This window comes from Lycium barbarum, chromosome 10 (assembly GCF_019175385.1).
Source record: "Lycium barbarum isolate Lr01 chromosome 10, ASM1917538v2, whole genome shotgun sequence".
Classification (NCBI taxonomy): Eukaryota; Viridiplantae; Streptophyta; class Magnoliopsida; order Solanales; family Solanaceae; genus Lycium; species Lycium barbarum.
In genome coordinates this window covers 11,133,491-11,147,532 of record NC_083346.1, presented here as the reverse complement: position 1 = coordinate 11,147,532, position 14,042 = coordinate 11,133,491, and the positions used below count along the sequence as shown (strand labels likewise).

The following is a 14,042-nucleotide window of genomic DNA, read 5'->3' as shown; positions in this document are numbered from 1 at the left end:
TTCTAAAATAATTATCGCTTTATAATTCAAGAAAAATGTTAGTTGTTATTTTCAACTACACTCTTATGTTAAAAGAATTACTACTTCTACTTAATAGAAATAACTTATTAAATTATACACTATATGTATTATTTTTGTTAATGAGCGTGAAAAGAGCCGAAACAACGGTTAAAATGAGATGGAAAGTAGTTTTTACAAGTGCTTCCTCTGTCTCATATTATTTGTCCATTTTTCTTTTTACACACCTTTAGGAACTCATAAATAAAATTGTATTTTTACTACATTACCTTTCTCTCTCTCCAATCTAATCAATAGTTGTTACTTTAAAAAACAATTAATGTTAAGGGCAAAGTAAGAAAAATCTAATCAATTCTATTTTGATTTTGTAAATGGACAAGTATTTTGGAACGAATATTTATAATAATGTAGACAACTAAAATAAGCCGGAGGGAGTATTTAGAGTCTATATAAGCTCAACTTGGTTCATCATTTCCAAAGCTGACCCTGCACTGAAAAACATACCAACACACTATGTGATCTGATAATAAGTCAACATAGGAATTCAACCCATTCCCTTTAAGCCTTTGTCTCACAACAGAAGTCAGCTTCATTTTCAAGGTCAGTTAGTTTGATTTCTTTCTTTTTTATAGATTAAAGAATGGGTCAAAATATGTTAATTAATTCCCCCTTTTATTTGTTTTTCAATTCTTCTGGAAAAACTCTTAATGGGTTGTGTGACTTGGGTCTTTAGTTAATTCTTTTGAGTATAATTATTTATATACTACTTTATTTGTTGTTTGCAGGAGCTGAGCTTTTGAGCTAGTTTTACAAGAATGACAAGTTCTGGGAAAGTAGATCAAGATCAAAGGTACTCATCTTTCTTTATGTAAATATAAAAAAAATTCGAGGCAGAGCTAGGATTTGAAGTTTATGAGTTGTAAATTCTAATCTTTTTAGCTTTTGATTGCTTACTAGTACTATTGTTTTGTACTATAAAAACCCCATTAATTGTTTCTTTATTTTGTTGATTAAAAAACATAAATAAATTGTATGGGAATGGGAACTGAGATATTGCTAGTAGTTAGTGGCGAAGGCCGGATTTTTACCAAGGGGTGCATCATCTACTATGTATACAAACAAAAAGTTGATCTTGGAATATCCAATGTGTTAGAATGCTCATCATAGGGAGGAAGAAAAGAAATAGCTATAGGAAGATTGTCACTTTAGTACAACAAAGGGAATTTTTTTTGTATCAAGTAGTTTTGTTAGTTGGTTAGCTGATTGTAACTGTTACTAAATTAAATAACCTCTTTGATTTGCAAATTGAAGTTTAACAGCGAAAAAAAGAAGTCTTTTTAAAATAGACTGTGGTTCTTTTCCTAAGCTTTTAGAGCTCAGTAATGAGGCCTGGGTGTATAGTATAGATCTGCAGAAAAATCCATGTTTCATTGTCTTAAGAGTAGGTTTATGGAACTCTTATATAAGTTTCGCTATCTAATTTTTGCAAAATTTGGAACCAGTAAAGAGGAGGAGTTATGGTGATGAAGATTCAATTTTTCAACATAGCTCTTCATATAGGAGGAGGAAAAAATAACTACGTTGTGTTTACCATGTGCGCAAACATTAAAGATATCATAACCGAAATACAGTTTTTTCTTAGACTTAGAAGTTGCACGGAACAAGTAAATAGGTAAATAAAGACTAAGGTCACCTAATCTGAAGGTTTCTCTGAACACATCTTTTTCTTGTTAAGTTTTTCTTTGCTCTTGTCTTTTGTGAGGGCTGGTGCAGCTTAAGATACTATTTCAGAGAAAATAAAGCATACATCGTATATTAGTTTAGCATATCCAGTTCTCCTATCAGAAATTTTCACTGCCAATGCTTGAAATATTATAGCAGCATACAGTCTGTTCTATCAGTTTCCATAATTAGTGATTAGCTTTAAATGCACAGTTTGGCGGCTAGGGCCGGTGAGGGGTAATGGTTTTATAAAGTGTCTATGACATGACAACTTTAAATGCAGTGGCATCTGCAGTTGTCATGCACAGAAGGAAGTCGCTGCCTGTGGCTAAGCCTGCATTTGTCAGCTAAAGATCTTCCAGGGCGTTAAAAGCTATGTTGCTTGGACTCTTCAAAATTGCTTCCGGGTGCGTGTTGGGTCCTTAAAAAATAGTGCATTGAGATTTGACACGGCTGCTGCAGCAGTTTTGGATAGCCCGAGCCACACACCTTAAAAGGGCTTTAGTAGTTCTAGAGTGGGCAAGGGTGAAGATTCCCGGGACAAGAAATAAGAGACTTCCAGAGTAACTGCATAATTGGAAAAACTGTAATTATTTTGCTATACTAATTAATAACTAAAGGGGCTTACTTTGGAATTCATTGACTATTAAGTTTTTGAAATATAAACCCTGTACCACGGAAGAAGGTACTTCATGTGAGTTTTTCTTTGTTATAATGATTAAGAATTTACTTAAGAAAAAAGAAATTTTGTATCATTGACAGTAGTTTAGGTCCATGGGGATATCTGCCTGAAATTATCCTGAATCCCTCAACTATAATCTTTGGACTGTATCCTTGAGTAGGTGTTATAGTTTTAGTTGAAAGATTAGGTTCAATTGTTCACCGTACAATAAGACTCAATGAGTGTATTAAGCTCTTTATGAGGTAATCTTTAAAAATGGTCTCCCTTCAACTGAGAAAGGAAAGGGATTCCTAATTGGGGAAATAAGAAGAGATGCGGAATGGGATATCAATTTTCAAGGCACAGCAATCTGGACCAAATATTGTACATATTCAAATCCGCATGGTTATTCTGAACCGTAAGACCTTCTGTTGTATCCTCTTGCATATTATATTCTATTAGGTTTGTCAAAATCACATATTGTTGGATGGTATTAAGCCGTTCTAACCTTGGCATTTCAGATGTTACTGTCATTAGATTTTAATATTTTTTCATTCCTGGAGCAGCAAAATCAATGGCATTGAAGATTCTAAGACAACAATTGAGTTCCTCCGGGGGAGATTATTAGCTGAAAGGTCTGCATCACGGACAGCAAGGCAGAGAGCTGATGAACTGGCACAGAGGGTTAGTCCCTTGTTTCATTTCTAATTCCGAGATTTCTGTTCTTCGACAAGGAAATATATCTTCACCAAACTGCTTCCATATGTTACAGGTGTCAGAGCTCGAAGAGCAGTTAAAGGTTGCGTCTCTGCAAAGAAAGAAAGCTGAGAAGGCCACAGCAGCTGTTCTGTCCATATTAGAGAACCATGCAATAGATGATCTTTCAGAGGAATTTAGTTCAGGATCTGATCGGGAAACAATCTTATCTGATTCGAAAGATGCTGAAAATAAAACAGAGGGAGGGGAAATTTCGTCAAGTTCGGAGATTGCGTCTTCTCCATCAACTGCCCGAAGTTTGTCGTGGAAAAGTGGCAAAGGTTCTTCGCATTCTTTGGACAGGAGGAAATACACTGATTCTAATAGGAGAAGACGTAGTAACTTTGCATCCACTGGCATTTCTTCTTCAAAACGGGCTGGTAAATCATGCCGACAGATAAGGCGCAGGGATACCAGGTCGCTTCATTTAGAATTACACTTCATATGAGCTTAATGTTTAAAGTTGTATTCAGCCCAATCCATTTCCGCCCAAGTAATAACCCGCCCATTAACTCAACCCATTTTGACCCGTCCAAATTCAGCCCAACCCGCCCATTTGACTCCCCCTAATTCTTTGATACAACAGCCTTAAAGTGACATGTTCGGTATTTACTTTTACTTTAATGGATGTGAATACATATGCATACGCCTACATATGAACAACACATATACGATAAACATTGCTATTGTTCATTGGATAAGTTACATTAAACATTTCTCATTTTGGGCCTTATTCCTTTTGTGTGACCAGATCAGCTAGTGATGAGTTACAAAATAGTTCTGCTGAATGTGCCTCTGAGGCTCTTCCAAGTTCTGCTAACAATAAGCCTCATTCTTTGACGGACGGAGCTGGCAACAGTGAGACAAATGATCAAGTGGACGTTTCTGCATCAGGTGTGTCAGGAAATGAAAGGCAAGCTGATAAGAATGATGAAGACATGCAAAGAGTTTCACATCAGCAAGCGCAACTTATAGGGCAATATGAAGCTGAGGAAAAAGCTCAGAGAGAATGGGAAGAGAAGTACAGAGAGAGTAATAGCCATACACCGGTATATATATTGACTTCAGCTCATACACATTTCACATTTCACATAATTCATGTTTTAATGTCTGCAAGGAAACTAAGTGAAGTATGTATATATCTCTAAATTAGTCTTTTCATGGTTTTGTTGGCTATAAACGTGATTATATTCTAGCCCCAATTTGATTTTAATTTATGTGATATCCAGATTTACTGACCTAAGTTTATCGGACTTAGAATTACTGATATTTGCAATTTCTAGGATTATAATGTGCACTGGGCTAGTGATATGTTTGTTATCGTCATCTAGCCATGTTGAATGTTGTCATGGACAAATAGATTTTGTAATTTTATACCCATGACATGATTGTCTGGTTCACTTGAATACATCTAAGCTGCTTAAATTCTCATATGTGAATGCCAGCGTGCTGACGAAAGACCAGGAGCCTGCTCTAATTTATTATTTTTTGTGTGCTCTTTTAGATGCTGCATGTTAACTTTTTTGTAGAACCAGTATGTGCCTGATTCACTGTATTGGTGGTTGACTTTAGTCATATAGAATATATCATTGCCCATGTTGATCTACTTTAGTTCGGTGTTCAGATAATCTCAGGAGCTTCTGAAACTATCTAGGCACAAACATATTTTTCCTGTTGGTCGTTGATGTCATACGAAATCCATCAAAGCATGTTTGTGATGCCCAGATGTGAAGACTGACTTGAAAAATTTTACTGCTTCCAAAATGTTACACTACTTTTTCTAACCTTTGGTCCAACCAGCTTCTGGTTACTGAACTAAAACAAATAAGCAACCAGCATTCAATAGAAGCAGTAATGCGAATGATGGTGTTGGTCTTTCATGACTTCTAGAAGCCATATGTTGTAATAACAATTTCAATACGTTTATTGGTCTTCTATACAAATGGCATGGGTATCTAAGGTACTTTTTCTATTCAAACGGCATTGGAAGTACTATTTGATCCTAAGCAAAGACTAGGTCCTGAATTTGATAAATCTTGATCGTGGTATGGAAGAAGTTACAGCCTCCATATGGGTCTAAATGCAGTAATGCTGGTTATTATGTCAGTTAATACATAATGACTTTTGATGTCTTCTTTAGCTCCTTATGCTTAGTGACTTGTCCATGGTCTTCTTAGTAATTTCAATTAATCAACTTTATTGTTGATATGCTCTCAAATTGCTATTTGACGCTATTTGTGTTCTTGATATGTTAGTGTTACTTTAGTTTGGTATTGACCTTCTGCATATATCATTTTCTGGTGAAGATAATGTATATGTATGTGAAGGTGTGTCACAACTAATCTCATTCCATTTGTCTTTTTTCTGAACCACACAGGATTCATGTGACCCTGGAAATTACTCGGATGTGACTGAAGAAAGAGATGACTTGAAGGCATCTCAGCAACCACGCTTAGCTGGAAAAAGCAGTTCTCAAAATCATGCAAACAAGTATGGAGCAGCAGATATTCCCTCTACTGAGGAAAATGGAACTATAAACAGTTCTCCATCGGCCCCACATGTCAATATGCGCTGCTTGAAAGATATAAAAAGCAGCAGAACTGGTGAATCAGATTCCCCAGCATTAGAGTTTACACGCTCGATGTCTAATGGGAATTGTTTAGAAAATCACGGCCATAGATCTTATAGTCACCATCAGTCTTTTCCTGCGACTCCTTCTCCCATGCATCCCCGAGTACATACTACCTTGTGTTCTGGAGGTAGCAGTTTGCAGGCCGGACAAGCTCTTCAAACAGGATACGAACTTGCCTTGGTGTCTCACAACACTCCGAATGGTGTAGGCTCTGTCCTCGGGGAACTTGAACAAGCTAAACTTTCACTGAATAAACAAATCAACAGCTCACCACCACTAATATCTGGATCTTCTATCAAGTCCATGGAGTACCCGGTATTGCCCCCGAGATTCAGTTCCGCAAACTATTCTCCTGAACCTTCCATGTATGAAATCTCGGCAAGTCCTCACGTGGAGTGTCGATCAAATTATGTTACACTTAATAGGTTTACTTCTCCATCCCCAAGACCTTTCTCGGAGGCATCTTCTTCAGCTCCTGCATACAGGCATAACTCTGACACCCACTTAGATGCGGGCCTACCATCATCAATGAGGTTTAATCCTAACTCGAGTTCACGTCATCCCTTCTCTAGTAAATTTACGTACCCGACGTATGCCATGCGCCCAGATATGGTGCCAAAATTACCCTCAGGTGAAGTATTCTCGAGAAATTTCACTCTGAATGAGACAGGTCTACCTCCCTCATTTTCCTTCTCAACCTTGTGCCCGGAGGTGGTGCCAAAACTACCCTCAGGTGAAGTATGCTCGAGAAACTTTTCTACTAATGAGACAGGTATACCTCCCTCATTGGCCGTCTCACGTTATGATCCTCGTATCAGACCAAATATGTATAGTAATTGATATTGTTTACACTACAGTTCTTGGTTAAGAATCTCCACGTACCTCAAATGTTATGAGATGAGTTTACATAGGTTATATATTGTTCTATAGTTTGTATGTCATTTTCTTAATCCCAATCTACTCAAGTTAGGGGTCACAGAGAAACCTCAGCAATATACCTTTGGTTTTTGAAGCTGTTGTTGTATACTAGGTGTGACTTGTCAGAAATAAATGAAATTATTGGCAGGTGGCTATAATATAGAGTTTTCATTCTTCTGCTTTCCTTCTAAAGTTCAGTTCCTCTTTGCCTAAGGTCTTTTTACGCTTTCTTTTTAGCTATGAGGATCGGGGTGGGCGTTCGGTTTTTCGGTTCGGTTTTATCAAACTTCGGTTTGGCTATTTTGGGTTCGGTTTTTTGAAGGTGGACACCAAACACCGAACCAAACTAGTTCGGTTCAGTTCTTTCGGTTTCGGTTTTTTAAAGTTTGGTTCGGTTTCGGTTTTTTCAATTCGGTTTTTTCAATTCAGTTTTTTTAATATAATATTAGAAGCGATTCCATTGATACTAATTCATATTCTCAAAAGCAATAAAACATAAAACTGATAAATTGAAATCAAAATCAAACAAACAGGATACACAAGAACAGAAAACCATAATAATGACATAGGATTACTAGGTGTTATATATATACCATAAGAATAATTAAGAAAACACATAAAGGACATACATTAATCCTAAAGAGACATCCTAGTTACCTTTCTTTGTTAAGGATATTTGATTTTTTTCAATTGAAGTGGAAAATTAGGGATACAAATGCAAAAGAGGACTTATTACAATTGAGTTTTTTTTTGCTTTAAACTTAATGGGTCTGGACTATTTTAATTTTTTTGGGTAATGTATTAAATTTCGGTGCTCATTCGGTTTTTCGGTTCGGTTTTATCAAACTTCGGTTCGGCTATTTCGGTTTCGGTTTTTTGACGATGGACACCAAACACCGAACCAAACTAGTTCAGTTCGATTCGGTTCGGTTCGGTTCGATTTTGATTTTTGGTATTTATGCCCAGTCCTATGAGGAGGTGGGGTTGGCTGGCACTGTAGGCAAGGGCACATTGCTAAGAGTTTAACTTGTATACAGGAACAACACAAATGAGTTATAGGAACTAAAATTTCTTTTTAGGGACAATTTGCTTTAATGAAAACGAAGAACCAACAACAACTTAGAAAGGATACAATAAAAGAGAGTCCGCAATTTAAATGACTCAAAAAGTGGCTGTAGGGACCAAAATAACCCAATAAAAAAAAAATACCAAAGTAACCTTTGAGGACCAAACTACAAATTTTCAGTTAAGTCCTATTGCGCACTTAAACCTAAAGATAATAAATTTTCAAACAAATAAAATTTTCCTATTGCGCACTTAAACCTAAAGATAACAAATTTTCAAACAAATAAAATTTACTTCGAGACACTTTACAACCCGTAAAACGACGATCCAAATGTTTGTGTATACTTGATGTATTGAGCCTACATTATTGTTCGCAGAAAAAGATATAAGGTTCATATAAAATATTAGTATTCCGGCGTTTTGAAACATGACTAATCTTTGATCAAATTATGGAAAAAAACGTGAAATTTCAAAACTTTAAAATTGAAAATAAAAATAAAAAATACAACCCCTATTGCGCACTAAATTAGTGCATAATAGGACTTAACTGAAAATTTGCAGTTTGATTCTATTGCGCACTAATTTAGTGCGCAAAGTTTACTTTAGTAACTTTTTTTTTATTGAGTTATTTTGGTCCCACAGCTACTTTTTCAGTCATTTAAGTTGCAGACTCCAATAAAAGATCTTTAGACTAACTTTTTTTTTTTTTCCTCATCAGGACTGCATAAGGCCTCCTTACCCAAATTTTATTCATTCCTGGGCTTAAGGGTGGAGGATTCTATGCATCTCATCACAACAACCTTGACGGTAACAGACTTGATTCTGAAAATTCAATGTTTGGAATGCAAGTATCAAACCAAAGACCCTCTTTAACAAAATAAAAAAACTATCTAGATGTCTTGTTGTAGTCTTTTCTGACTCGGTCAAATTTGACTTAGTTTTCACAGTTCATTTGCTTGTCAAGTTAAACCACACGTTTGGGAAGAAGAAATCTTCTTTCAATCCCCTATATATGTATAAGAACAACCAAACAAGATTACCCAAATTAAAACAAGGCCAAAGCTTCATTTAACAATCATCATATATGCACCGTTAATTCTGCTCCCCTTGAAATAAAAAAAATTAGCTAGCTGAAACAAAAACAACAAGAGAAAATATGTCCACAGGTGACTTGTATGATACCAAAGAAACAAGAAATATGCCATCAGAGGCAAGCGCGAGTAATAGTACTGGAAATGATTTTGACCATGACCACAATAATAAGAACGAAGATCGGCAGCTTGATCCGTGGCTGGTGGAACTCTTGGAATCTCTGAGGGAAATCTATATGAAAAGAAGTGAATTGTTTAAGAAAATGAATTATGAAGAACCTGTGGAGGTGTTAAAGAAATTGAAGGTTGCTATAAGAAAGAAGAAGAAGTTGAAAACTCAAACTACCATAAAGAGAAGTTTGAGTGTTGGAGATGAGATGAGACATGAAAGGTTCAAGATCAAGACTCCTGTTGTCATAGTGGCTGGACCAAAAGGTCAAGGTGGCCAAGACAAAAATGGCTCAAATTAGGAGTGTACAAAGAAAACCGACAAATCTCACTAAACTGGTAATTCGATTCAAACCGAGAAAAAAAACCGACTAGTGGTTTGGTTTGACTTGGTTGGGTGTTGACGAAAAAAACCCGATCATAATTGGTTTGGTTTTAACTGAAAAAAGTCAAACCAAACCGACATTACATGTATACAACGTTTTAGAAATATTTTATACATAAAAATATTTATTTGTAATGTAATTTACAAATATTTCTAAAACTTTTACATAGTCTTTGTCTTTTAACATATTAGTTTAAGCTTGGACTTAGAATTTTGAATGATCAATAAGTTTTATAGCTCATGAATGTTAGTACGTAATTCAATTAAAGCTCAAATCAAAATCAAATTAATACTTATGATAACAAAAGAAATGCAATTATAACACTAGAAATGATAACAATGTTGGATATGTATTCTACAGTTCTGCATTGGTTTAGACAGTAAAAATATATAACTTAATTCTTTTTGGCCTTTAACATTTAGTCATTGAATTAATACTTATTAGCCATATTTATTTAGCATGACTTACTACTTCTAAATTATGATAATTTTTATTATGACTTATTATTTAGCAATATTTGTTTTATGCGATTTCATTATCGTTTTTATTGAATATTTTAGTACAAAGTCATCACCCATTCAAATTTTATGTTATTTTCTTAAGAAACATCTTAATTAGATAGTTGTATCTTACTAGGACTAAAGAAATATTTAAAGGCAAGTTATATGTTTTATACGAAGACTTTCCGAAAAAAACCAAAAAAATCCAAGAAAACCAAAAAACCCAAGAAAATCCGAGGTTAAAAAACCTGACTTACGTTGGTTTGGTTTGGTTTAAAGCTTTAAAACCCCAATACAATTGGTTTGGTTCGGTATTTGAAAAATCCGGACCAACCCAGTCCATGTACACCCCTAGTTCCAATAATCCTGGCTAGGCTGCATACATTTTGTGTTCCGGTCCTTCTCTGAACCCGCATATAACGGGAGCTTAGTGCACTGGGATATTTTTTTTTTGAATTAAAGCTCCACACCTGGTTGCCAAACCTATGACCTATATACTACGGAGTACATAGCCATTTTGAACGTCATATTACAATTGAAGCTTCGGTAAAGGAAATTCAACTGAACACCTTCCGCCAACATTGCTCCCTGAGGCGGATGGAGCACTACACCTTAGGGTTCAATTGAATCTCAAACTTTTGATGCGGGTATAAATTTATGTTTAAAATTTATTAAAATTACAATAAATAGTAGATATGAACCCATAACTTTAGAAATATAATGGTTTAGTGCTAAAAATTTAAGATGTTGAACCCCTAGAATTTAAATACTAGATCCGCCTCTGAATTTGCTCCGCCAGTACTATTGGAACAAAAAATTAGAAGAACTTCAGCTAAGGTTTAAGTATGTTATGATTTGTTGACATATCTTATTGCTGTAACCAGTGGCGGACCTAGAATTTTCTTCAAGCAGGTTCAAATAAACACTGAAATCGCAATAGTCGTCAACGATAGGAATTACTGTGCTTTTTCTTCTCCAGTAATACCCCTAATTATCGTTTTTGAGGTGACAATATTCCTAAAAATAGATACTACTAAAAGTTCACGAATTTTATTCAGAAATTTGGTTGTCGAAAATATTTCCAACATACTTTTAATCCTAGATTTCGACGAAAAAATCCTTTGAAAATTTGCGTCTTTTAATAGTGAATAAATAGTTTGAAACAATATTATTTTGTACTAGATAAATCATAATGTACATTCGCTCGCGCAGACACAAATTTTGACTATCTATGAGACTTCAAAAAATTTCTTCAATTTTAATTTTTATGTTTTACTCGTATGACAATAACAATGTAGAACTTTTGAAACAATATATATAAAAAAAAAAAAAAAAAAAAGCAAACAACATGCAGAATCAAAGAGAAGAAAACAAATGAGAAAAATAATAAGGTGGTTATTAATGAGGTCAGGGCGGAAGATGTTGATGAATTAGTTGCTTCTCTGATCTATTAGGAAGTAATTATGATAATTGATAATCATCATCTAATATTACCAACGATGACAATGATCAATTAGCGGTTGTAAACGAGGACATGGAGATAAAATAGTTTCGATTGCTTGTTGGCAATGATTGGATTCTAAGAAGAATCACAAGAAGATTTGGGTGACGATACTTCAATGTTTATAACAGTAGGCATGAAAATAGCTACACTAATTAGATGATATTTTTTTTTTCAATTATTTGATATTAGCTTGAATGTTTAGCATTAATATTCTGGTTGTTCCACTTTTTATGGGATTATTTTATTATTATTTAGGGAGTTAAATCGATTTTTCTTTGACAATACTTTTTGATTCATTCTTTGAATATAAAAAGTTGTGATTTGTATACTTTTTATATAATCTTTAATATCTGAATTATTTATGTTATATAAAGATTAAAAATCGATGTTCGAATTGAGTCGAAATTCGATACTCGTAGGAACCCCTAAATTCTTCTTGAAACGAAGAGGAGTATACCAGAATATTATTGTAATATGTTGCCCATCCATTCTTATCATGTTAACCTATTTAGTTTACTCCCCCCCCCCCCCCCCCCCCTCTTTTTTTTTTCTTTTTTCCATCTATGTTATTGCAATGTCCAGATTATCAATTCTTCTTTTCGAATCCCTCCTTAATTTGGTTCTTGTTTGTCTTCAATGGTTGGTGTGCGAATAATAAAATCCTAGATTGGTAGTTCGAAAAAAAAAAAGGATACTTATAAGGTATAGAGATATTTTCAATAAAGTGAGGCTTTTTGGCAAAAATGGCAAAACGGTGCTGGTTTCGCCAAAGCAGACAATATCACACCATGATAAGAATATTTTTGAGTTGATACAACTGGTATTACAACATATAGTTTGGTGGGATGTGTATAGAGATAGCGGAGTGATACTTTTTGGGCTCAATTACTATCTTTACCAACCCGAAGTAGTAGGGAGGCGCGCACACACGATAAAAGAAGCTAGCTAGCTTTGGGGCTTTAGTGGCCATAAACATTCGGACGATGTGGTGAGACACACAATGAATTTTCATATCCCATGAAGGAGATGGGTCATGTGTATTAGTTCGAAGGGGAGATATATGTTGGGTGTGTAAACACAATCCTATATTGATAGCTGAAAAGAAAAGGAAGGTACATACAATTAAGTTGTAAGAATACTATTAATCAAATAGGACATTTTAGGAAAACTTGGGCTCATCAAAGCGAATAATATCAGGTGTTGTCAGATATCAATTTTGGGATCACCATTTTGAGTCATGCAGTGCGTAAAAAATTGCAAGCCTTCCCACTTCAGGACAAGTTTAGATATGTGGTGTCTGAAGTTTCATATGACTGAAATTGAGGAACATCAAGATCACAAGTATGTAGAGAAGGAAATACAGTAGTTGACTCTTTACCCAAGCATGCAACATCCTTCTCATCACCTGAAACAATGTACTTTAATGAAATATGAAGGAAAACATATCCACTAACAGCACATGGTTCTCCCAAGATAATGATGCACAAAGGGCAATCAAATTCGAAAATAACAGATCTAGAAGTTGAAAACTTGAAGAACTGTAAGCTAAGTTCAGGGTTCAACCGAGATATTTAGCTAGAGAGAGAAATATTGAGAGGGATATGAGAAAATGTGTATTCATTCATGATTGATTGTATGAGTTACAAGGTATATATGCAGTGAATCTAATCAGTTTATACAGCTGTCAACAGCTATGCTAACTTGTAACTGATTTCTGGACTTGTAACTAACTTTGGGACTTTAACTAACTTTTGAACAATACCAACTAACTTTGCCACATTAGCTAACTAACTATTACAGCAGCTAACTAACTATTACAGCTAATAAAATGCTTGCCACATTAGCTAACTAACTATTACAGCTAATAAAATGCTAATCCAGCTACTACATTTCATAACATTGCATCAGATTCTCTAATATTTATTACACTAGTTGATAGTATAATCACATTTATAAAACACGAACTATACTGTAAATTCACAGTCTAAGTCGTACTTGTCCAGAAGAAATCGAAGAATTTCTTGAGATTCCTACAAGATCCATTCATTCTTTTTTCTCTGATAGATGGTCCTAGAGATCAGAAATTGTTGAAGAAACAACAAGATGATCTTTCTTTTACCCCTTTCAAGTAATCGAAGATTGTTTCGATATTCGGTGAAGATCGTTTTCATCTTCGTAGGAATCAACCGCTGTAGTTCTTCATGAAGAAGAAGGGAGTTTGTAATCTATCTTTTGGAAAAAGATATACTTCCATTTCAGATGAAGAAAAGCAACGCACTTTTCTGGAAAACAAGAAGAGTCACTTATCAACAAAACAACTTCTTGTTTATATTATAAATGACACACCCTTTGGGTATCTCTTCTCCTTTTATTTTATTTATTTTCTTTTAGGCCGACCTACATTGGTGTCCTAAACGTACTTCCTACAAAGTAAAACTGCAAATTTGATCCTTTGACATTAGACTAACAACTCGTAATTACCTCGTCTGGAGGTGCTTTTTGGAAGTTTTGGTTTTATATGCTCCTTTATTGTATGTTTTGATATGGTAGGGGTCAAGCCAAAATCTTCATCAACACGAGAGATGAAGGCCTTGGTGAATGATTTTAATTAAAAAAAAAAA

The 14,042-nt window shown here is 34.8% G+C and overlaps 2 protein-coding genes across 2 annotated transcripts; both read left to right on the top strand.

The window, feature by feature from the left end:
• The first annotated feature begins 498 nt into the window (after positions 1-498).
• Positions 499-6,865, top strand: LOC132614039 (uncharacterized). The gene is made up of 6 exons (XM_060328384.1): positions 499-618; positions 804-868; positions 2,968-3,085; positions 3,174-3,574; positions 3,909-4,206; positions 5,535-6,865. The coding sequence occupies exons 2-6, from the start codon at positions 834-836 to the stop codon at positions 6,627-6,629; spliced, it is 1,947 nt and encodes a 648-aa protein (XP_060184367.1). The 5' UTR covers positions 499-618; positions 804-833; the 3' UTR covers positions 6,630-6,865.
• Positions 6,866-8,498: 1,633 nt separating this feature from the next.
• Positions 8,499-9,677, top strand: LOC132615267 (uncharacterized). The gene has a single exon (XM_060329838.1). It carries the CDS (start codon positions 8,929-8,931, stop codon positions 9,331-9,333), a length of 405 nt encoding a protein of 134 aa, XP_060185821.1. The 5' UTR covers positions 8,499-8,928; the 3' UTR covers positions 9,334-9,677.
• The last annotated feature ends 4,365 nt before the right edge of the window (positions 9,678-14,042 follow it).